General features: G+C 46.5%; 1 protein-coding gene across 1 annotated transcript in view; it reads right to left on the bottom strand.

Moving 5' to 3' along the window:
* The window catches only part of CAMKK1 (calcium/calmodulin-dependent protein kinase kinase 1, alpha), a 103280-nt gene that overhangs the window by 4763 nt on the left and 75956 nt on the right, over positions 1 to 22561 (bottom strand). The window contains exons 12-14 of the mRNA XM_015407976.1: positions 13350 to 13437; positions 8433 to 8561; positions 5731 to 5834 (exon numbers count right to left, since the gene is read on the bottom strand). Coding sequence (XP_015263462.1) covers positions 5731 to 5834; positions 8433 to 8561; positions 13350 to 13437 — 321 coding nt within the window. The remainder of the gene's footprint in view (positions 1 to 5730; positions 5835 to 8432; positions 8562 to 13349; positions 13438 to 22561) is intronic.

The following is a 22561-nucleotide window of genomic DNA, read 5'->3' as shown; positions in this document are numbered from 1 at the left end:
AAAGGATCCCACGTGGCAGAAAGCAATTTTTATATATAAGGGGTGTCAAACATGCGGCCCGGGGGCCAGATCAGGCCCACAAGTGGAACTGGCCATCTCCTGCTTCCAGTTCTGCTGCTGTTGCATCATAGCTTGCTTCGTCAGACTCTCTTAATCACGCAGCCATTTCATGTTTTAACCTGGGTCCTAGAACTCAGAACTCTCAGCATGAGATTTCTGTGGTGAATGTCAATAAACCAAAAGTAGGTTTGCAGCTTACAGAGCTAATGTTTTAAGGATGTTTTTATTTTAAGTAAAAAAACAAACCCTTTGTGTTTGTGTCCTTTATAAAGTTCATATCTCTGCTACCTGGCATTACATTTTATGACACTCATGGCCCGGCCCAACAAGGTCTCATTTATGTCAGATCCAGCCCTCATAACAAATGAGTTTGACACCCCTGATATATATAGATATAGATAGATATATTTATGTAGCTGCAGTACAAGACCTGTGGCAGGTTTTATGGATCACTGGGCGCCAGTTGTCCATGAATCCCTCGGCAGCTTCCCTCATCCCCCAATCCTATTACAGCTATTTTGGAGGGAGCACTTTGTGTCCTTCTCACACTTCTTTTAGCGCCGTCAGTGTCTAAAAGGAGCAAAAAAATGGTGTAGGAGGCCTCTGGGCCAATACTCAGGGGTGCCTGCAGGAGGCAGTAGAGGACAATGCTCTTGATATTTGCTTCCTCAGCTGCCTCTAGGTACTTCTCCGGTTGCAAGACGGGAGATCAGCCCAGTCTTCCAAGGTCCCCTGTCACTCCATGGCCTCTACCAAGTGCCCGGCTATGGTGACACTTCACCCTGCTGCCTTGAACTGGGTCAGACCCTAGGTCTATCTAGTCTGGGATAGTCTGCTCTGACGGGCAGCAGGTCTCTAAGGATGCCAGCAGAGAGGGGCCTTTCCCATTCTCCTACAGGAGACTGAACCTGGGACATTTTGCATGCAAACCAGGTATGCCAGGTCTCGGTTACACCCTCCCCCCAATATATTCAGCCGTGGAATATTTTTGCTAGAGGTGTCTCACAAACGACTGGTCATTCCGAGCATTCAGAAGCTGTGCCCCTGTCCATAGTTCCCTCTAAGCTGAGTTGGTGTGAGCTAGCTCACAGATTTTTAGCCTCCGGCTCACACATTTTTGTCTTAGCTCAGGAAGGATGGCTCCAGAGCAGACTAATTTATGCAGCAGCCAAATAGCTTGCTCACAACTTTAATGCCAGTAGTTCACAAAGTAGAATTTTTGCTCACAAGACTCCACAGCTTAGAAGGAACATTGCGCCCTGTCCAAATCCAGATGCAATAGACTGGAGTTCATTCGCTGTGGGCATTTCCCACCTATTCAATGGTTGCCCAGGACACATTGCTGATATGCCAAAACCTGGTTTTAACTGAATAACTACTGCATTAGCTTTTTTTGTTTGTTTTCGTGTTTTTCTATCGGTGTGTGTTTGTGTGTATGCGCGCGCACCTGGAAGTCAGGTCGACCTCTGGTGACTGACCCCTTAAGGGGGCTTGAAAGATATTCAGAGAGGTGGCTGGATACAGCCTGCCCCTGTCCTCCCAATGTGGTATTCCAAGGAGGAATCCCATCCAAGTACTTGCCAGAGTTGACCCTGCTTAGCTTCCAGGATCTGACAAGATCGGGCTGGCCTCGGCTATCCAGGTCAGGGCATGCATTAGCGGTCTTGAGCAGTGTTCCCTCTAAGCTGAGTTCGTGACAGCTAGCTCACAATTTTTTAGCCTCCGGCTCACACATTTTTGCCTTCGCTCAGGAAGGGATGGCTCCAGAGCAAATTAATTTATACAGTAGCCAAATCACCTGCTCACAACTTTAATGCCAGTGGCTCACAAAGTAGAATTTTTGCTCACAAGACTCCACAGCTGAGAGGGAACATTGTAATCCCAACCCCATCTTGAGAAATTCCTGAAGATTTTTTTTTGGGGGGGACTGGGGAGGGCAGAATTTGGGGAGGGGATGCCATAAAGCCCACCCTCCAAAGCGACCGTTTCCTCTATGGGAACTGGAGACCAGTAGTAATTCTGTGAGAAGGCCAGGCCCTGGCAGCCCGAAGCTAGCTCTCCTACCCTGGGAATTAGCTGCAAAACATAGCTGCGAGGGAAGGGCGGGGCTGATGCTATTCAGTGGAGAGGATTACGCTTTTGCTCCACAGCACTGTTTCCACTGCGTTAAGTCCCAGTAGGGGGAGGGGGGGGAAAGCCTGGTATGATCTCGTCAGATCTCGGAAGCTAAGCAGGGTCGGCCCTGGCTAGTATTTGGATGAGAGACCTCCAAGGAACTGTCTTCATCCTGCAGGGCTAAGAGCAAACTTGGGGGCCAGTTTTGATCGGGGAAATGGTGCCGGGTGAAGAGGCAGACGTCCCCTTCTCCAGGGCTTTTTTTGTAGAAAAAGCCCAGCAGGGATTCATTAGCATAATAGGCCACACCCAACAGCAGGAACTCATTAGCATATTAGGCCACACCCTGACAGCGCAACTCATTGGCATATTAGGCCACACCTCCATGTCACCAGACGTGTTGTCATCCATCCACACCCACCTTTTGCTTCTTATTCTCTTTACCTTGTTTGTTGTCAAAACCCAGGGCCTTTTTTTGTAGCAGGAACTCCTTTGCATGTTAGGCCACACACCCCTAATGTAGCCAATCCTAATGAGTTTCTGCTGTTGGGTGTGGCCTATTATGCTAATGAGCTCCTGCTGGGCATGGCCAACTCGGGAGCCAGCCGGAACTCCGTTCCTGTGCGTTCCTGCCCAAAAATAGCCCTGTACCTTCTCCAGCACCGTGGTCTCTTGATTTAGATCCGCTCTCCCCACCCCCCATGAGTTTCTTTGTGCAGCTGGATCACACACTGAGAGCTAGAATGATGGATCCTCAAACACCGTATGAGATTTGGCCAGCAGATTGTTTCCTGCAATTTCCAAAATATCATTTATCAAGGACTGTTGGTTTGAATAGGTAACACCCCCTTTGCAGTTCCTGTCAAAGAGTCCGTTCCCGCCCATAGCTCTGGGAGTCCCACTGGCATGCTCCCCAGAAACCCACAACAAACAACCCCCACCCACCCACCCACCAATCAATAAAATTTAAAGAAGGAAGGAAGGTAGAACAAAACAAGGACATGAGCACCAAGGAGTCTCACAGCTGAATACCAGGCACCACACAGTGGGATCTATCGCAACAAAGCCACGGCTCTAGGGAGATGCGGAAGGAAGGTATTCTCACTAAGACACACGCACGGCAAATACAGACGGGAGCACGCACCACTCCACTGCACTCAGGAGGGACACATGACACTCAGTTACCTTAAAGATGGATGCAAATATATAGATGAAGTTAAGCGAAAACCATGCCTAGAGGCAGAGAACAAAAACAAAACAAAAAGGAAAAGGGGGGGGGGAGAAACTCGTAATGAAATTGCATGAATGAGATGGAAATGTCAGCATTTTGCAGAGCCAAGGCAATAAAAATTGGGGTGGGGGGAGGAGGAGGAGGAGGACGGAAGGACTCTAGAATTAAGAGAGAGAGATTGCCCACTGTGGGTAGGCTTGCTAGGTCTGGGTTGGGAATTTCAGGGGTAAAGCCTGGGTATGGTGGGGTTTGGGGTATAACATCAGTGGGGTATGACACCACAGAGTCCTCCTTCCAGAGCAGCTATTTTCTCCAGGGGAACTGATCCCTGTAACATGGAGACCAGCAGGAATTCAGGGAGATCTCCAACCACCACCTGGAGGTTGGCAAACCTTAGCTGACAGGCAGGACTCTCCCGTCTGCCTGTCCATTATTTCATTCAGGTGTGTGGTCAGGTATGCGAACAGAACAAATTGCAAAAATATTTCAAAAGAGGAGAATCATAGAATGTTAAGAGTTGGAAGGGACCTTGCTGGTCATCTAGTCCAACCCCCTGCACTCTGCAGGAGCATAACTTGGATAACCTTTATCCAGGGTTGGTTCCTGTATTCTGTTGCCCTAAGCAAAGTAGAAGAAGAGCCGGTTTTTATACCTGGCTTTTCGCATGACGGAGTGAGCTTCCCTCCCTAGTTCCAGCTCCTGCCAACCTAGCAGTTCGAAAGCAAGACATTGCAAGTAGATAAATAGGTAGCACTTCGGTGGGAAGGTAACAGCGTTCCGTGCGCCTTGGTGTTCAGTCATGCCAGCCACATGACCACGGAAATGTCTTCGGACAGCGCTGGCTCTTCGGCTTTTAAACGGAGATGAGCAAAGCAACCCTAGAGTCGGATTCGACTGGCTTTCGAGCAAGGGAACCTTTACCTTTACCTTTCACTAACTAAAGACGTCTCAGAGTGGTTTACAACTGCCTTCCCTTCCTCTCCCCACAATAGACATCCTATGATGTAGGTGGGGCTGAGAGAGCTCTGAGAGAGCTGTGGCTGACCCAAGGTCCCTCAGCTGGCTGCATATGGAGGACTCGGGAATCAAACCCAGTCCTCCAGATTAGAGTCTGCCATTCTTTACCACTACACTGCACACTGGCTCTCCCTCATTCCCTCTGGGCTGCTACCACCACTGGTCCAGGGAAGAGAGGTACGTCATTTCCTGTACTGCTGGTAGCTGGGCACCATCTCCCCATTGTGCCACTCCAAGCAGTCACTTAGGGGGCCTGGCCAGAGAAACAGCCCTGGGTCTATATCCCCCTTCCACAGAATACAGCTGAAAATTGCCTTGTCCTTTCCATCTTTATGAAAATAGCAACATCCTATTCAGGAAATTAAGATTTGGTACTAGGTGTGAAGAAAGCAAATCCGGGTGTCCGAAATCTTAATGAGAAAAGGGGGGGGGGGAAACATTCATTTTGGCAGACGCAATTCCTTTTTTTGGGGGGGGGGGAATTGAAAACCCTCCAATTATTTTTTCCTAAGCAGCCTAATTAAACAAATTAAATGTGAAATTGGAATGGATTTCTAATTGCCTTTCCTTTTCCCCCTTCATTTTCTACCAGCAGAACATGAAAGCCATCATCCCTTCTCGGGAGTGGAAAGCAACGCAACATTTACAGTCGTTAATTTGCTCTGCTTCAGAGGCTGCCGGAGAAGAGGAGGGTGGGGAGGTGGAGAGATGTAGCGGGAGAGTATTTTTAGAAAAAAAGGAAGCTCAGTATCACTAACGCTGTAAGAATATCACTTTTTCCCCTACCGAAATGAGACACAAAGACACTTTGGAATTTCTTATCTGGTTGGAATATTCACACTTCACCCTAAATGTTGTTACGCAGCCACATGGTTTCTGTGATCTTTGCTCACCCTTGGAGGACTTCCATTCTCTTCAGCGATTTCATACTTCCTCCCCTTTGGTGCTAGTTAATTATTAAATTACCTAAAAATGCCTTCGCTGCCCCCCTTTCTCCTTTCATATTCTTGACACCATTGTTCTGGAAGGATAGCCATGTTAAGATTGTTTTGGCAAAAATACGAGTATTGTGGCAGCTTAAAGACTAATGTTTTATCTGATTTTTAAAAAAAAGCAATCAAAACCAATGGCAAATCGTTCCATGACAGACTTTCATCGCGATTCACTGGTCCTCCGACGGTTCTTTCCTCACCCGTTCCTGCAAAATCCCTCTCTGTTACATCTTGCTTGTTCTTTCCGTAAACCAAAACCAGCACAAATTATACCAGCCAGGCACCATTAGACATCACGCTTAGGGGTGTACCTACATCAGTAAGTCTCCCGGAGCAGACATAGATCTCTCTTCTCGCCTGGCTTGAGCCTCATAGGGGTTGCCAAATGATCGTTTCCTCAGCATGGCTTTCACTAAAATCTTTGAAGGACGAAATTCGAAAGAAAAAGAGAATTAGAAACAAATCAGAGAGAACTATTTTTTTTTTGACTATCTTTTGCCACACTTATGGGGGGGGCGTTAACGATTAGGCCTGAGCGGATTTCTCTTGTTCTATGGCAGGAGTGTCCAAACTGTGGCTTGGGAGCCACATGCGGCTCTTTCACACACAGGAGTCATTTCCTGTAGGAGCGCACAGGAGCGGAGCTCCGGCAGTAAAGAGCCCAGGGGGCGGGCACTTGCAACAAGCCCCACCCCCTGATCCCAGCAGCCCTCAGTCAGAGCAAGAAGCAGCCAGGTAAGTTGCAGAGCTCCCCACGCCCCCCCCGGTCCAAAACAGTCCAGTGGCACCTTTAAGACCAGGTTTTATTCAGGTACAAGCTCTCCCTCCTCTCTGAGAACAGATCTGCATGTTCCCCCCCCCCAATAGCTAGCAATCCAAAACAGTCCAGTGGAGCCTGAGTGGTGGGTGTTGCCGTCTGACACACTTCCGGTGATGTCAGGGGTGTGGCATATGCAAATAAGTTGTGCTAATGAGTTATGCTAATGAGTTCCTGCACCTCGTTTTCTACAAAATGACCCCTGTTCACACATATTGTGCGGCTCCCGGCAGGGCGGCTGGGGAAGCGAAGGGGAGGCATGCCTCCCCAGTCAGTCTTCCCTTCTCCTTGCTTTTTTTCTACCTCTCCACATGAGGGGGATCTGCAGCAGGAGCCCGTGACTCCTTTCCACAACATCTTCCTCCAACGCAGAAAGCAGCAAAGACTTTTCAGAAAAAGAAGAGGAGGAGGAGATTGGATTTATACCCCACCTTTCACTTGGAGTCTCAGAGCGGCTGACAATCTCCTTCCCCTTTCCCCCAGTTTGTGTAGTGGTTAAGTGCGCGGACTCTAATCTGGGAGAACCGGGTTTGATTCCCCACTCCTCCACTCACACCTAGCTGGATGGCCTTGGGCAAGCCATAGTTCTGATAGGAGCTGTCCTTGAAAAAAGAGCAGTTTCTGTCAGAGCTCTCTCAGCCCCACCTATCTCACAGCGTGTCTGTTGTGGGGAGGGGAAGGGAAAGGAGTTTGTAAGCTGCTCTGAGACACCTTCGGGTAGTGAAGGGCAGGTTATAAATCCAATCTCCTCCTCCTCCTCTTCTCTTCTCCCCACAATAGACACCCTGTGAGGTAGGGGGGGCTGAAAGAGCTCTGAGAGGACATCTCTGAGAGAACTGTGGCTTGTCCAAGGTCACCGAGCAGCCGGATGTGGAAAAGCGGGGAATCAAACCTGGTTCTCCCAGATTAGAGCCTGCATTCCTAACCCCCACCCCCCAAAAATGTTAGTGTGGCAAAAGCCTTCCACCATCAGGAAAAGTCACTGGGGAAAGTCTTGAAGGAAAACTTAGCAGCAGCAGCAGAAGAGTTGGTCTTATACCCTGCTCTTCAGTACCCGAAGGAGTCTCAGAGCAGCTTACAATCTCCTCCCCTTCCTTTCCCCACAACAGACACCCTATGAGGTGGGTGGGGCTGAGAGAGCGCTGACAGAAACTGCTCTTGAGAGAACAGCTCTGAGAGAACTGTGACTGACCCAAAGTCACACCGGCAGCTGCATGTGGAGGCGCGAAGAATCAACCCCGGTTCTCCCGATTAGAGTCCGCTGCTCTTAACCACTAGACCAAACTGGCTCTTTGTCACAAAATCCAACCTGTAATATTCAGCCCGTTTGTCCCATTTGCACCCCCTTCCTGTTGCCCATTTATGTATTATTTATTTATGGGGCTCAGGTCGATTGACAGCATTCAATAAATACAGTTCAATAAATACATACGTTCAGATTAAAACTTTAAAACATTAAGAACAGTAATAATAAACAATGAAACAGTAATAATCAGAACTAATCAGATGGTGTTTAAACAGTATATATCCTTTCCCCAAGAATGGGGAGAGACAGCGAGGCCAGACTTGATGGCAAACCGTTGCTGTTTTCAACCATGGGCCTGGCGGAACATTTCTGTCATACAGGCACTGTAGAACTTCATTAGGTCCTGCAAGGCACGGATATCATTGGGCAGAGAGTTCCATCAGGCTGGTGCCAGGGCTGAAAAGGCCCTGCCTCTGGTTGAGGACAGCCAGATATCCAATCGTATCAAGATTACTTTATTCTGCCCTGGCCTGGATAGCTCCGGCAAGCCCGATCTCGTCAGATCTCGGAAGCTAAGCAGGGTTGACTCGGGCAAGTACTTGGATGGGGGACCTCCCTGAAATACTTCCAGGTGCACAGACACTCACAGGCACACAAACGCACACACGTGCACGTATGAAAAATACAAAAACATATTGCACACCAGAAAGTTACTGGAGACACAAAAAATATTTTCACACAGTCCTCTACGCAACCTCAACCATACAAACCCATCCAGCCAGCGGGGCTTTTCTATGGGAATGTGTATGATCGATGACCACATTACGCAAGTGTGACGCACAGTGTATTCCAAAGTGGCTTGGGGATAAAGAACAGCCCAATTGCTCATGAAGGCAAGAACCTCTGGTGCAGCATCAATGGCCATGTCTCCAAGACACCTGCATCAATACATACCACAGCAGGCAGACTCGGGATGGTCTTCACAGAGTTCTTGACTTCCTCTTCTGTGACCTCCACGACCGTGCAGTGCTCCTCCTCTAGAGGCAGAGGATCTTCTCCAAACTTGGTCACCCAAGGATGTAACTGCGTGGGGAACACAACCAAATTAGACGGTGACTAGTGGACCCTTTGAAGGATGCGGTGGCTCAAGTGGTTAAGACACTGAACTGCAGACTGGAAGGTCAGTACTTCAGCAGTTCGAGACCCAAGTGCCGCATGACGGAGTGAGCACCCGTCTCTGGTCCCAGCTCCTGCAAACTTAGCAGTTCGAAAGCAAGAAACTGCAAGTAGATAAATAGGTACTGCTTCGGTGGGAAGGTAACATCGTTCCGTGCTGACAAAAAGGAAGGGAAGGGGGAAGGAAAAAGGCGGGGGGGGGGAGAAAACTCAACCCAAAAAGTTGCTATGGATCCACAAGGGTTAAGCTGACTCTAAATATTATAAAAATGCAAAACTTATTCAGGTGTACACATTTTAAAACTTAGACTCATTAAAAATATACCATTCAGACATAAAAAAACTTCTCAACATTCATACATAGATGGGTTAGTGCTGTGCAACTGAACCAAACGCGTTTCGGCCCCTCAAAGGGCCTTCCTCAGTGGTCACAATTCCAATTATAAATTTGACATACATTCAAAAAAATTTTTTTCATAAGATGTTATATACATATACAGTACAAGGCCAGATGTTGTTTCCTAAATACTTCTGTATTTGTTTATTATTAATCTATAAGATGGGCCTCCAGTCTAGCCAATTAAAGGCCCCTGCCACACGCAGGGGAAAAGGCGCGGCTTTTAAAAGCCGCGCCAACGTTGATACGGCTCGGCGGGATCCCACGGATCCCCCGGCCGAGCCGCCTTTTCTCCCCGGCGCGATCAAACGCCGGAGAGAAAAGACGGCTCTAACCGGGAGCCGGCCGAACTGCGCATGTCGGAACATGCGCAGTTCAGCTCCGGCCCGGGGTTGTGCCGGCGCAAAGTCGCGCCGGCGATCAAACGCCCGGGAAGAAGCGCCTCTTCTGTTTGAACCACCGAGGTAGGTGGTTCAGTTTGAGGCGCTTTTTCCCGGGAATGGGCCAGTTCGGGGACGGTATCACAGCGCTTTACAGATGTTCTGGTATGATCGCGCCGGTTTGACCCGCCCCCGAACTGTCCCGCTCCCGGGCCAAATCGCCTCGTGTGAACGGGACCAAAGTCCACCAATAATTCTGGTAGCACAAACTTGCGTGAGTTGAATGTATGTCACTGATGGATAAATTTTGCATTTTTATAATATTTAGAGTCAGCTTAACCCTTGTGGATCCATAACATCGTTCCGTGCACCTTGGCGTCTAGTCATGCCAGCCACATGACCACGGAAATGTCTTTGGACAGCGCTGGCTCTTCGGCTTGGAAACGGAGTTGCACACCATATCTCTAGAGTCGGATTCGGCTGGCTTTTGAGCAAGGGAAACCTTTACCTTCACCCTAGTGGACCCTTGGGTGGTTCTGTTTCTTTTTTTAAAAATCAACTTCTAGAAGAATTCAGCAAAGGAATGCACTTGTTATAATGAGAGAAGGTAGGGGAAGAGAATAAGAGGGAAACTTTTAACTGTATAAAAGTTTTTAGTTAACAGCTGCCTGTCTGGATAGGGTTTAACACTTCTAAAATTCTGCTGTTTTAGGCCTCTTAGTCTGGTTTTAGAGGCAGCTGTTGCTGCCAGCTGTTTTATTCTCATTATTTGATACTTGGTGTATTTTATTTTTTTTTGGAACGGTCTTCTCTCAGAGAAATTACTGACTTTGGGGTATTCTCCCAGTAGTTTAATAGCATTTGGATACTCAAAAGCCAAATCCATGAATTAAGCAAAGGATTTGGGATACAGAATCACAACATTGAAGGCTTGCCACAAGATATCATACCTTCAGGGACAATATGTTTGTGCCCTCTTAACTTTCTGGCCAATCTACTAATTCCCAGATTTAGGAAAGCTTTTACTTTGGCCTGATTCGACATCCTATCCTCTGCACTCTTGGAAAAGGGATATGGTGGAATGGAATATCAGGCACGCATTGGCCCTTAAGTAAATGGGGATGTTGAAAACGGTGAGTGTGTTCTATTGCACTGTTCCTTTTATTGCCGTCTTAGACATGATTTTATTACTACTGTCCTCCAAAGAATTCCAGGTAGATCAGAAGAATCGTGTATTTCCTTTCTCCTCTTGGACCATGAGTCCAAGATCATGGATAAAGTGTCCAGTTTTTGTGTAGCTGCTAAAGATCATCTGGCCCCTCACAATACAAGAACTCGTGGGCACTCAATGAAATTGCTTGAGCAGTCGGGTTAGAACAGATAAAAGGAAGTCCTCCTTCACCCAAAGAGTGATTAACACATGGAATTCACTGCCACAGGAGGTGGTGATGGCTACAAGCATGGACGGCTTCAAGAGGGAATGAGATAAGCATCTGGAGCAGAGGTCCATCGGTGGCGTATAGATAGGAAATCTCAGGCTGGGGCAAGTGATGCTAAGTATTCTTGGTGCTGGGGGGGGGCAACAGTGGGATGGCTTCTAGTGTCCTGGCCCCACTGCTGGAACTCCTGATAGCACTTGGTATTTTTGGCCACTGTGCGATTGAGTGTTGGACTGGATGGGCCATTGGCCTGATACAACATTGGCTTCTCTTATGTTGTTATGTTGCCATTCTGTTACTGTCTCTTGTCATTGATTGTGGTCTTCAACTTTCAAGAACTCAGAACAACAACCCACCTTGGTCTAGCTGAAGTTAGGGTATCTACCATCTGGAATCCCTTAGGAGATTTAGCCTTCTCCGCTTTAATTGACTAATCTTGGGATGCCATGGAAATGGTTTGAAGTACTTTGAGTGCCATTGTCTCAAGGGTTAAGTTTTTACAGTTTTAATGCCTGATTTTATTGTTCTATAATAAATGTTTGTAACCCACCCTGAGCTCGTTTGCTGGTATGGCAGGATAGAAATTGAACCAAATAAATAAATACATAAAAACTATAGTTCTGTATTAATCCAATGGATTGTATTTTGGTTTTTTAATGTAACATTTCTGGCAATGTATAAACCATTGGGCTGGTCTTTGATGGTCACAAACAATCCATTCCTTCATTAGTTTATTTTTAACTGTTTAAGTTTCCATTTTATTGCCCCCCTCCCAAACCCTAGATGCCAAAAGTTTGGGATATTGCAGTGCTCTCACCCCTTCCAGCATCTGTCTGTTCCCTGATGAAGAATGTGCTTAAGCCTTCATGGCCCTTCTGGTGCCATCCGAAGCAGAGTTACACCTTCGTATGTCCACTATAGTCACTAGGAGTAGAGGGGTCCCACACTGTTTAGGACTGAGCTGCAAAACGCCACGGCTTTTCCTCTACTTTGCCACTTGAGGGCGCATTAATTATAGAAATACTTTGTATTTGAGGAACGACTATTCCGAACAGTGATGACACCACCGTTTTATTGCAAAGGGATTTCAGAAACAGACTGGAACAAGAAGGGGGACCCGCGATACTCGCGGGGGGGGGGGGGGAAGCTCCACAGGAGGAGAAGGAAGCAGCCGCAGGTGAGCCTTCTCCCCTGCCATCCATTGATGTTACCGGACACCTGCTCCAATTTCAGCTCTGCATCTGCATCTTGGCTCTGAGTGGCCCCTTCTCCTAACGGCTGCCCCCCACCCTCTTTTTTTCTGTAAGTAAGCCCTTGAGATTTTATTCCAATTTGTCTGAAGAAGTGTACTTTGCAAACAAAACCTTGCACTTTGAATAAAGCTTTATTGGTCTTAAAGGTGCTACTGGACACAAATGTTGTTCTGACACTAAAGTCAGCAATCTCTTGGTCTGGAATAGAAGTTTTCCTGGCTCATAACACTTGGGAGTGTAAGAAACAGGGCAGTGATATGTAGGTCTTTCCATGCACTACCAAGCAATCAGGCCGCTTTGCAGGCACATGTGCAAAACCATGTTCAGTGACAGACAGCTTGGCACTGAACAGCTACAGCCAATGGCAGAGAACCCCAAAACCTCACTGTTTGCGGTTTGTCCCAGTGCTACTCACTCAAGTCACAACTCAAAACTGTGTAGTCACAGCCATTTTTAAAAAAAAACCCTCTACACCAGGGGTGTCAAACATAAGGCTTGGGGGCTGGAACTGGCCCGCCCAGGGCTCTTATGCGGCCTGCGAGCAACTGGTGCAAGGGAAGGAACAGGAGACTACTGGGGGAGGGAAGCAGGTAGAGCCACTCTGATTGTGGCTTTAGCATGGCGGAACAACCTTGTCTTCAGCAGTCAAGCAGTGTGGGAATGTCTGGCTTTTCAGCCCGCCCATACGGGTTTTCCTGTGCACCTCCCGCCCAGCCCACGGGGCCTTGAAGTGAGGATACACCAACTTGGAGCTTACTAGCTGCTGTCTTTTATACAGTTTATGCCTCCAGTACCTGGCATTACATCTTATGACACACATGGCCTAGCCCGACAAAGTGACGTTTATGTCAGATCCGGCCCTTGTAACAAACGAGTTCAACACCCCTGCCCTAAACCATAAACTTGCCTGGCCACAATATTCATTTATTCTATTTCCTTCATTTCCACCCCACCTTTCTCCCCAGCTGGGACCCAAGCAGGGTTACAACAGTCTCCTCTCTTCCCTTTGTTTTCCTCACAACAAACCTGTGAGGCAGATTAGGCTGAGAACATGTAATTGGTCCAAGGTCACCCAGCAAGCTTCATGGATGAGTGGAGATTTGAACCTGGGGCTCCCGGATCCTAATCTGACATTCTAAACATCACACCACACTGGCTCTCGGGGCTCTCGGGATAGAGGATAGCAACTTTCTAAAAAGGAGTGAGTCTCTAATATTTAAGCTTACCTTAACGTCAGGGATTGTTATCCTGGTTTCAGGGTTTTTATCCAGCATCTTCAGAATCAGATCTTGGAGCTCCTTGTTGACCTGAGGCCTGGCAGATGGAAATAAAAAATATTTGGCTATCAGTAGCGAGAAACATGCTGTTGTTTTTTTTTAAAAAAGACGGGACCCTTTTTTTAAAGGGAGGGGCCTTGGCTCAGTGGTAGAGCATCTGCTTAGCATGCTGAAGGTCCCCAGTTCAATCCCCGCCGTCTCCAGTTAAAAGACTCAAGTCGTAGGCGATGTTAAAGACATTGCCTGGAACCCCGGAGCGCTGCTGCCAGTCTGAGTAGACAATACTGACCCTGATGCGTGAACTGTCTAATTCAGAGTGAAGCCGCTCCATGTGTTAAAAATGATGAAAAAGTTGAAATTCTCAGGAAGCATCCATCATTCCGTACTTCCTCCAAACTCCTACAGAATCCTAAAAAAACCACTGCAATGCTGAGTCAAACCACTGATTCAGCTAACACCCAGGACAGTCTACTGTGATTGGCAGCTAGATTTGAGTCCGGCAGCACCTTAGAGACCAACCAGATTTTAGGAATATAAGCTTCATAAGAGCTTTGACTCTCAAAAACTTATACCCCCCAAAATCAGTCAATCCATCCATCCATCCATCCATCCATCCATCCATCCATCCATCCATCCATCCATCCATCCATCCATCCATCCATCCATCCATCCATCCATCCATCCATCCATCCATCCATCCATCCATCCATCCATCCATCCATCCATCCATCCATCCATCCATCCATCCATCCATCCATCCATCCATCCATCCATCCATCCATCCATCCATCCATCCATCCATCCATCCATCCATCCATCCATCCATCCATCCATCCATCCATCCATCCATCCATCCATCCATCCATCCATCCATCCATCCATCCATCCATCCATCCATCCATCCATCCATCCATCCATCCATCCATCCATCCATCCATCCATCCATCCATCCATCCATCCATCCATCCATCCATCCATCCATCCATCCATCCATCCATCCATCTATCTTATCTATCTATCTATCTATCTATCTATCTATCTATCTATCTATCTTTCTATCTATCTTTCTATCTATCTATCTATCTATCTATCTATCTATCTATCTATCTATCTATCTATCTATCTATCTATCTATCTATCTATGGATTGATTGATTGTGTGTGTTTGTGTGGTTGCCTGGAAGTCATGGTTGACTTCTGGTGACCTCTACTGGGGGTTTGGATGTTTTTCAGAGAGGTGGCTTGATAGCCTGCCTCTGCGTCCTGCCTCTAGTATTCCTTGGAGGTCGCCCTTCCAAGTACTTGCCAGAGTTGGCCCTCCTCAGCTTCTGAGGTCTGATGAGACTGGGCTTGCCTGGGCTATTGTTGGGATTCTTTTTTAAGTTAGTCAGCAGAGTATTAAGAGACTGAGTCCACGGTGTGTTTAAAATATAAAAGTTTACTATAAACCTAACATGGGAAAAAGGTACACAGGATATAAAATAACAAAGAGCTAATATGCCTACATCCTTGTAGCTAAAGCTAAAAACGGGAAGAGCCGGAATGGTGTCTCCTTCTCTAGTCAGAACAAAGAGCACAAAGACGGGAAGAGAAGCCATAAAATGCTAATACTTGACACCTTGGTTTCCAATCAAAGTAACAAACTAGCTCCAAAGTTCCCGGGCATCCTATTGTCTAAACAGATTGGTTACAAACAAACATGTGACTTAACAAACATCATTAACCCTGAAAATACTGAAGTGTTTTTAACTTGTAACACCCAACAGCTATCCACATCAGGGCTATCCCCAAAATCTTGTTTGTGTTTAAGGTGTGACTGGACTCAAGAATCTAGCTGTTCTGCCACTAACCTCTGTGACTGGCAAAGGCTCTCTAGGGTTTCAGGAAGAGAAAGGTTTGTGGCAAAAGTGGTTATCTGAACTCTTTTTACCTGGAGATACCAGGAATCTGAAACTTCAGGATACTAAAGCAAACACTCTCCCTTTATTGTAATAGTTTATTGCGGTCAAAGACCATAATGCAGTGAATACAGTTAATAGAGTAGCAATCAGAACATTAGTAAAATAGCATCTCTTATGTGACAATGTATGTTAAAATGTTAAAACATTAAAAATATTTACAAATTCCATTACCTATCAGATAAAATCAATTTAACCAATTAATTTAGCCACCATACCAGTTATATTCCGATTTTTATCTGCCAACATAATTGAGAGGAGAGTTCACCCTACTACGCCCTGGATGTGATTTAATAATGGGATTTATAAATATTTCTCTATTGTGCTGGTATAATCTACAATCAAAAAAAACACATGTTCTAAAGTTTCTTCTCCCTTTCTAAAACACATTCCCTTCGCATGTTTTTATTATATCTGGCTTCTAAAGATGGCCATTTTATTTATTTATTTATTTATTGTATGGCAGAGTTACACACAGGAAGCATATAATAATATAAAATACATAACCACGTTGATACAATGGGTATGCAGACCAACTGGGCAATCCCACTAAATACTAATATCCCAAAACAGAAACACGTGAAGCAACCTTATACCAAGTCAGACCGCTGATCCACCTGGCTCAGTCTTGTCTGCTCTGTTTGGTGTAGTGGTTAAGAGTGCGGACTCTAATCTGGGAGAACCAGGTTTAATTCCCCACTCCACCACATGCAGCTGCTGGTGTGACCTTGGGTCAGTCATAAATTCTTTCAGAGCTGCTCTCTCAAGAGTAGTTCTCTAGCTCTCTCAGCCCCGCCTACCACACAGGGTGTCTGTTGTGGGGAGGAGAAGGGAAAGGGATTATAAGCCTCTCTGAGATTCCTTCAGGTAGTGAAGGGTGAGGTATAAATCCAATCCTTTTTCTTCTTCTGATTAGCAATAGCTCTCCAGGGTCATGTTTTTCCAGAACCTGCTGCCTGGAATCCAGACAGCCAGGGTTTAAGCCTGGAACCACACATCTATTCTACTACTGAGCAGAGTTCTAAGCCTCCATTTCTCTTCTCATGAGAAAGAAGGCGAATGCTTGAATATTTTAAAAAAGTTATTATTATTTATTACTTCTGATTTATATCCCGCCTTGCCCAGCAAGCAGGCTCAAGGCGGCATACAATGACTTAAAATTACAATAAAACACAGATAAAATTCCAACAATAATGTATAAAGTGCAGATTAAGTACAAATGATAAAGTGAGGATGGCAATCGTTGTAAGACGGTCCAGTATGACTAGACCAGTGTTCCCTCTAAGCTGAGTTAGTGTGAGCTAGCTTACTGTTTTTAGCCTCCGGCTCACACATTTTTGTGTTTAGCTCAGGAAGGATGGCTCCAGAGTAAACTAATTTATGTAGCCAAATGGCTCACTCACAACTTTAATGCCAGTAGCTCACAAAGTAGAATTTTTGCTCACAAGACTCTACAGCTTAGAGAGTGCCCCGGTAGAGTGCCAGTAACAGTATCCCCGGTAGAGTGCCAGTAACATGCGGGCCATAATAGATGTTTTTAATAGCTCGTTCATCAGTGGCGGCTCCTAATCAAAGGCCTGGTGGAAGAGTTCCGTTTTACAGGCCCTGCGGAATAGACTACCCTCCTGCTCAAAATGTAGGCTTCCCAAGTCCCCCCGGGGGGCGGGGAAACCCCCACCCCAGAGGCCCGTTTCCCGCCGCTGGCGCACGGTCATCTGAGGGAAAACTCTATGATTTTCCCTCGGATGGTCGTGGCCCCACCCCCAGCATGCCAAGCGTCGTCACGTCACTTCCGGGTGACGTGCATGCGGCGCGCACGCTCACTCCAGCCGCCAGCCAGGAGTCCCCCGCTGCGGCTAAAAAATCACTTGGCAACCCTATCAAAATGGTTGGGAATGTAAATTAGTATCCAATCAACTGTATCTGAACAACACATTCAGACTCAAGTGTTCTGCAGCACGAAACTCAAGGGGTCTCGGCCTATGGACTTCCAACCGTGCAGAATAACCATTTGTGACTGGATTTATTTCCCTTGAGGCAATCGCAGGGCCAGCTTCGATGGCCTCTCAGGTAAACAGAGGAGCGTGTCTTTCGTAGCCATTGCAGAAGATGCTCAATTTCCAAACAGCTCAGAATAAAAACAACAAGATTGTGGGAGGTTTGAGGTGAAGACGGTCCAGGAAATTCTAATTTAAGGGAATTTTCTCTTCCCTCCCCGCCCCTCTGCCCACCAGCACTTCTCTTTCTGGCTTCATCAAATTAATGGGCTTTGCTTAAATATCAACACACAGTCATCTTCCCTGCCTCTCCACACACTAATGAGCAGAGCGGCCTTTTTAGAAGGGGAGAACAGGTCACCAGGAAGTCAAAATAAGTCAGGCAGTGAGAGTGACTGCCGCAGGAGATGTTAGAAGGAAGGAGAAAATGTTCTTCGGCGCAGCCCAGTTAGCCCATTAAATGTTAATCTCTCGCTGTGGAGGCAGATGGGAACAGTCACTTGTGAGATGACTAATAAACTCAAATTTAAGATGGTTCGGAGATGACAGGCAAAGCGCATAGCATCTGGGAAAGTGGCAAAACTGACTGCCAGGGAAACGTCAGCTTCCTTTCCCCTCTGCTGCACTTTGAAATTGCGGCGCTTACCTCAGGAGGTGCATTTTGAGGTCCACCAAAATCCAAAAGGAACAACGGCCTAGCTTAAAACAAAGGGAATGTTCAAAGTAGGGTTGTTGACCTTCAGGGGGGGCTTGAAGATCTCCTGGAATCACAACTGATCCCAGACCACAGAGATCAGTTTCCCCTGGAGCAAACGGCTGCTTTGGAAAGTAGAGTCTATGGTAGGGGGTGTCAAAACACGTGGCCCTTGGGCCAGATCCAGCCCCCACAGGGCTCCTATCCAGCCCTCTCCTACTTCCTCCTCCAGTTCTGCTACTGCTGTGTCACAATTTGCTTTGCCCCACTCTTTCAATTGCACAGGAGAGGTGGATAGGCAAGCCCCTGTTCTCTGCATTGGTTGAGGATCCTCCCCCTCCAAGGGGGAAGGAGGGAATGAGCCAGAGCTTGCTTTCTGGCCAGGCTCCCTTAATTGCACAGGAGACAAAGGCAAGTCCTTCTTCCCTTCCATTGGCTGAGGCTCCCTCCCTTCCTCCCTTTTGCATGGCTGCCTCAATTTCATGGGAGAAATACAAGGCACTTTTAAAACCAACAAAGTTTTATTCAGTATGAGCTTTTGTGTGCCTTGCTACGGTGTGTGTGTATTTTGTTGGGCTCGTTATGCTGTAGCTCTCCTGGGTGCAGCTAGGTTTGCCTCCTCTTTATCACTGTATTCATGCCCTTCATGATGCAGTCTTTCTCAGTAGGAAAGCAATGTGAACTATTTAGATGAGAAATAATATGGATTAGGCTTGAGAGTGTGTGTCCGGACCAAGTTCACCCAGCACATTTCCTTTGTAGACTGGGGATTTTGAACCTAGACTTCCCAGATAGCAGGCTGATACTGACCATTATACATGGCTGTCTCTCTATTCTTGCACTGCCCCATAGGAGTTGCAGTTATTTTTCTGGGAAGGCTATAGTTTTGCAGACAAATACATAGCCTTCACTCTGTGTCATGATGCCTCCACATGTTCTTGACCAGCACATGAGCAATTTATGTACAAAAGCTCGTAATGCCCAGCCATTTCATGCTTTCCCCTGTGTCCTAGGCTCAGAGCACTGACCATGAGATTTCTGTAATGAATGTCAATCAATCAAAAGTAGGTTTGCAGCTTACAGATACACACCTGAACAGCATACTCAAGATTGCTACAGCACAGACATTTTGATACAATAATTCAAAGCAAGAGGTATCCGTTATCAGAGACTGTTAAAATTAACAAAATATTGCAAGAGTGCTAATGTTTTAAGGATGTTTTTATTTTAAGTAAAAAAAAATCTTTGTGTTTGTTATTTTTCTTTATAAAGTTTATATCTCCACTACCTGGCATTACATTTTGTGACACACATGGTCCGACCTGAAAAGGTCTTTATGCCAGATCTGGCCCTCATAACAAATGAGTTTGACACCCCTGCTCTATGGCATTAGACCCTGCTGAGGCCCCTTCCCTCCCCAAACCCTGCTCTCACCCCCCCCAAAAAATCTCCAAGACTTTCCCAACCCCGTGTCGGCAACCCTAATTCTAAAGAACATAGAGCAAGTTCACTGGTTTGGATTTTGCCTGAATTCTGTGCCTGTTCAAGCCATTGGCTACCGTTCGCTATTAAAGAAAAGTATGTCTCTGGCCCTTGCTGATTCAGAGAGAGGAGGCAAAAGGGCAGGTAGTATTCTGCTCAGTCAGAGTGTAACCAGCTTGCTTCTGCCTTCTGTGCTCTAGACAATGAGGGAAGCCATGCTAATATGACGGACATGCTTGCTACATCTTCTCCCAAGAGGAGCACACCAGCAAATCCTGCCTCCTTTGATCCTTCCCAGACTTTTGGTGCTAGCTGCCATGAACAAAGCATGTGGACGATGATGCTAGGAGTGATGAGTTCTTGATATGCATCATTAGCCAACAATTTGCATACCATGCAAATCAGGCTGGTTTGGGGAATTGGTGTGTTTTGGCTCTTGAGGCGGTGCAGGAAGATAAAAGCAATTCATTAAAATAAATAAGAGCAATAAAGAACGTTAAACTATCAGTAGAAAGAAATCATGATTCAATTTTGCCCCGTAAATTGTAAAAAATGACCATTTAAAAAAGCATATAATTTAGTTTAGCGGAAGTAAAAACTGGACAGCTTCAACAAGGAATCAGTCTCTGAACATACACAAAAATTAATCCCCCGAAGTCTGTGAGCGTAAAAATATTTTTAACGGGGCCCTTAAAATTCAACAGGCATGTGGCTAAATCATAGTTGCATGACTTTGTTGATCCTAGCTTAGGGTTGCTGTACTCGAGTTCTTTGTTGCACAACCATTCTATAAATAATAATTCCAGCATTATTTTGGATAACTGTGCAAGCCCTGCCAAAAGATGCTCTTTCTTGAGCACCTTCATTTCAGCAAAGAGTCCTGTGGCACCTCAAAGGCAAATCAATTGACTGCAGCCTAAGTTTTCATTAGCCGAAGCCCATTCATTCAGATAAGTCGCTGAATTAATTTTATTGAGATTTGGGACAGGAGAAGGTTTAGGCACGATGCATCCTATATGTTAATTTGGATTTTCTGCTTCAGGCACTAAAATGCCCTGAGGCAGTTGTGGTAGGAAACCGAATTTCCATCCCAATTGTATGGAGGATGCTTATGTAACAAAGAGAGCAGCTAATACACAGTCCTGGCATTTGGCTAGAAGGGTACAACTCAGTGTTACTGCACTTGTTAACTGTGAACAGGCCTATTCTTACAGCTTTGCAATACTTGTCACAGAAGGAGACAAAATAACTTAATAGTCCTTACTGGCTGGAAGTCTCTCTCTCCAGCCTTTGCATTGTCTTAACCCCTTTTGGCTAAGTGGAAGGGTAGAGAAGCAGTTTGTTGATCTTCAAATATGGACAGGGACTGAGAGGCTTGGGGTTAGGGCTACCTTTTTTCCAGGGGGTGGCTGGAGAACTCCTGGGACTACAACCAAGGCTCCCTCTAAGCCGTGGAGTCTTGTGAGCAAAAATTCTACTTTGTGAGCTACTGGCATTAGAGAGCAAGCAATTTGGCTACTGCATAAATTAGTTTGCTCTGGAGCCATCCTTCCCGAGCTACGACAAAAATGTGTGCTCTGGAGACTAAAATACTGTGAGCTAGCTCACACTAACTCAGCTTAGAGGGAACGCTGACGACAACTGATCTCCAGGCAGCAGAGATCAGTTCACCTGGAGAAAATGGCTGCTTTGGAAGGTGGACTCTATGGCATTCTACCTCACTGAAGTCCCTCCCCCTCTCCAAACCCCGCCCTCCTCAGGCTCCACACACCCCCAATCTCCAGGTATTTCCCAACCCGGAGCTGGCAACCATGCTTGGGGTAGGAGCCTCCATATGGATGGTGTTGCTCTTTGATGTGCTAGTGTGGCAGGACTAGCAGTTATGGTGCCTTTTTCAGAAGACCAGGGCTATTTTTGGGCAAGAACGCACAGGAACGGAGTTCCGGCTGGCTTCAGAGTTGGCCACGCCCACTACAGCCAAAACCTCTGCGCATACGTGGCTACAGAGGGAAGGCCTGGAGAGCAAACCCCCCCCCCCAGCGACTCCGAGGTGGGCGGGCCAGGGGGCCCCTGGAAGTATTGGGGAGGCATTTAAATGCCTCTCTGTGCCTTCCTCGGTCTGTCCAAGGGCCGGCTTGCCCACGCTGCCCACAGCTGCAGGGCACCCGGGCAAGCCAAGGGAAGGCATGGTGTGTGGCCTAATATGCCAATAAACTGTGCTGTCAGGGGTGTGACCTAATATGCTAATTAGTTTCTGCTCTTGGGTGTGGCCTATTATGTTAATGAGTTCCTGCTGGGCTTTTTCTACAAAAAAAGCCCGAGAAGACCATTCCAACATGTCCTGCTTGTATGTATGCAAAGAACCAGATCTTACTAAAGAGACTATAACCTTCCAGACTTTCTTCTTATTACAAGGGACAGGATCTTCTAACAGGCTACTTCTGGGATTTATTACCATTCAGAGAAATCGGTTTTTAAAAAGCACTATTTTCCAATCATTTACTGCTTCATCCCCCGGGGGACTTCTGTATAACACGAAAACTCGTCTCCCGTCATTTAACTTATTCCCCACCGTTCCTTCTCTGAACAAGGGAGATTATATTGATCTCCCATTTGAGAGAACAAATGAATGAAGAAGATAACTTACAAAACCCTCGGTGTCTTAAATGATTCATAACGCAACCCGGGCAGCAAGCCAAGACTAAAGGGAAGGCAGGACTGTCTGAATGCATGCCGTTTTCCCTGGGATCAAGTTCCATTCTTCCCCGTCACCCACCCACCAACTCTTCCCTCCCATACACCCTTCTAAGGAGTGATATGATATCATCCTTACATTTCAGTGCAAAACAAACAATTAATGAATGCAAGTAGGCCAGAAATTCTGTGCCTTGGTACAGTGCTGAGTGGGAACAATCACACTCCTGGGCAAAACACACTCTTCCAAAACACAATTTTGAGGGGGGGGGTGGCGGGATGAAATCCACCCTCCCCCTCTGAAAACTCTAACAAAAGTCTGCCTAGACAAACAGTA

Source organism: Gekko japonicus, unplaced genomic scaffold (genome assembly GCF_001447785.1).
Source record: "Gekko japonicus isolate JY-2015 unplaced genomic scaffold, Gekko_japonicus_V1.1 scaffold1, whole genome shotgun sequence".
NCBI lineage: Eukaryota > Metazoa > Chordata > Lepidosauria > Squamata > Gekkonidae > Gekko > Gekko japonicus.
Note: the sequence above shows the minus strand (reverse complement) of the source record. Positions and strands in the feature narration are given on the sequence as shown.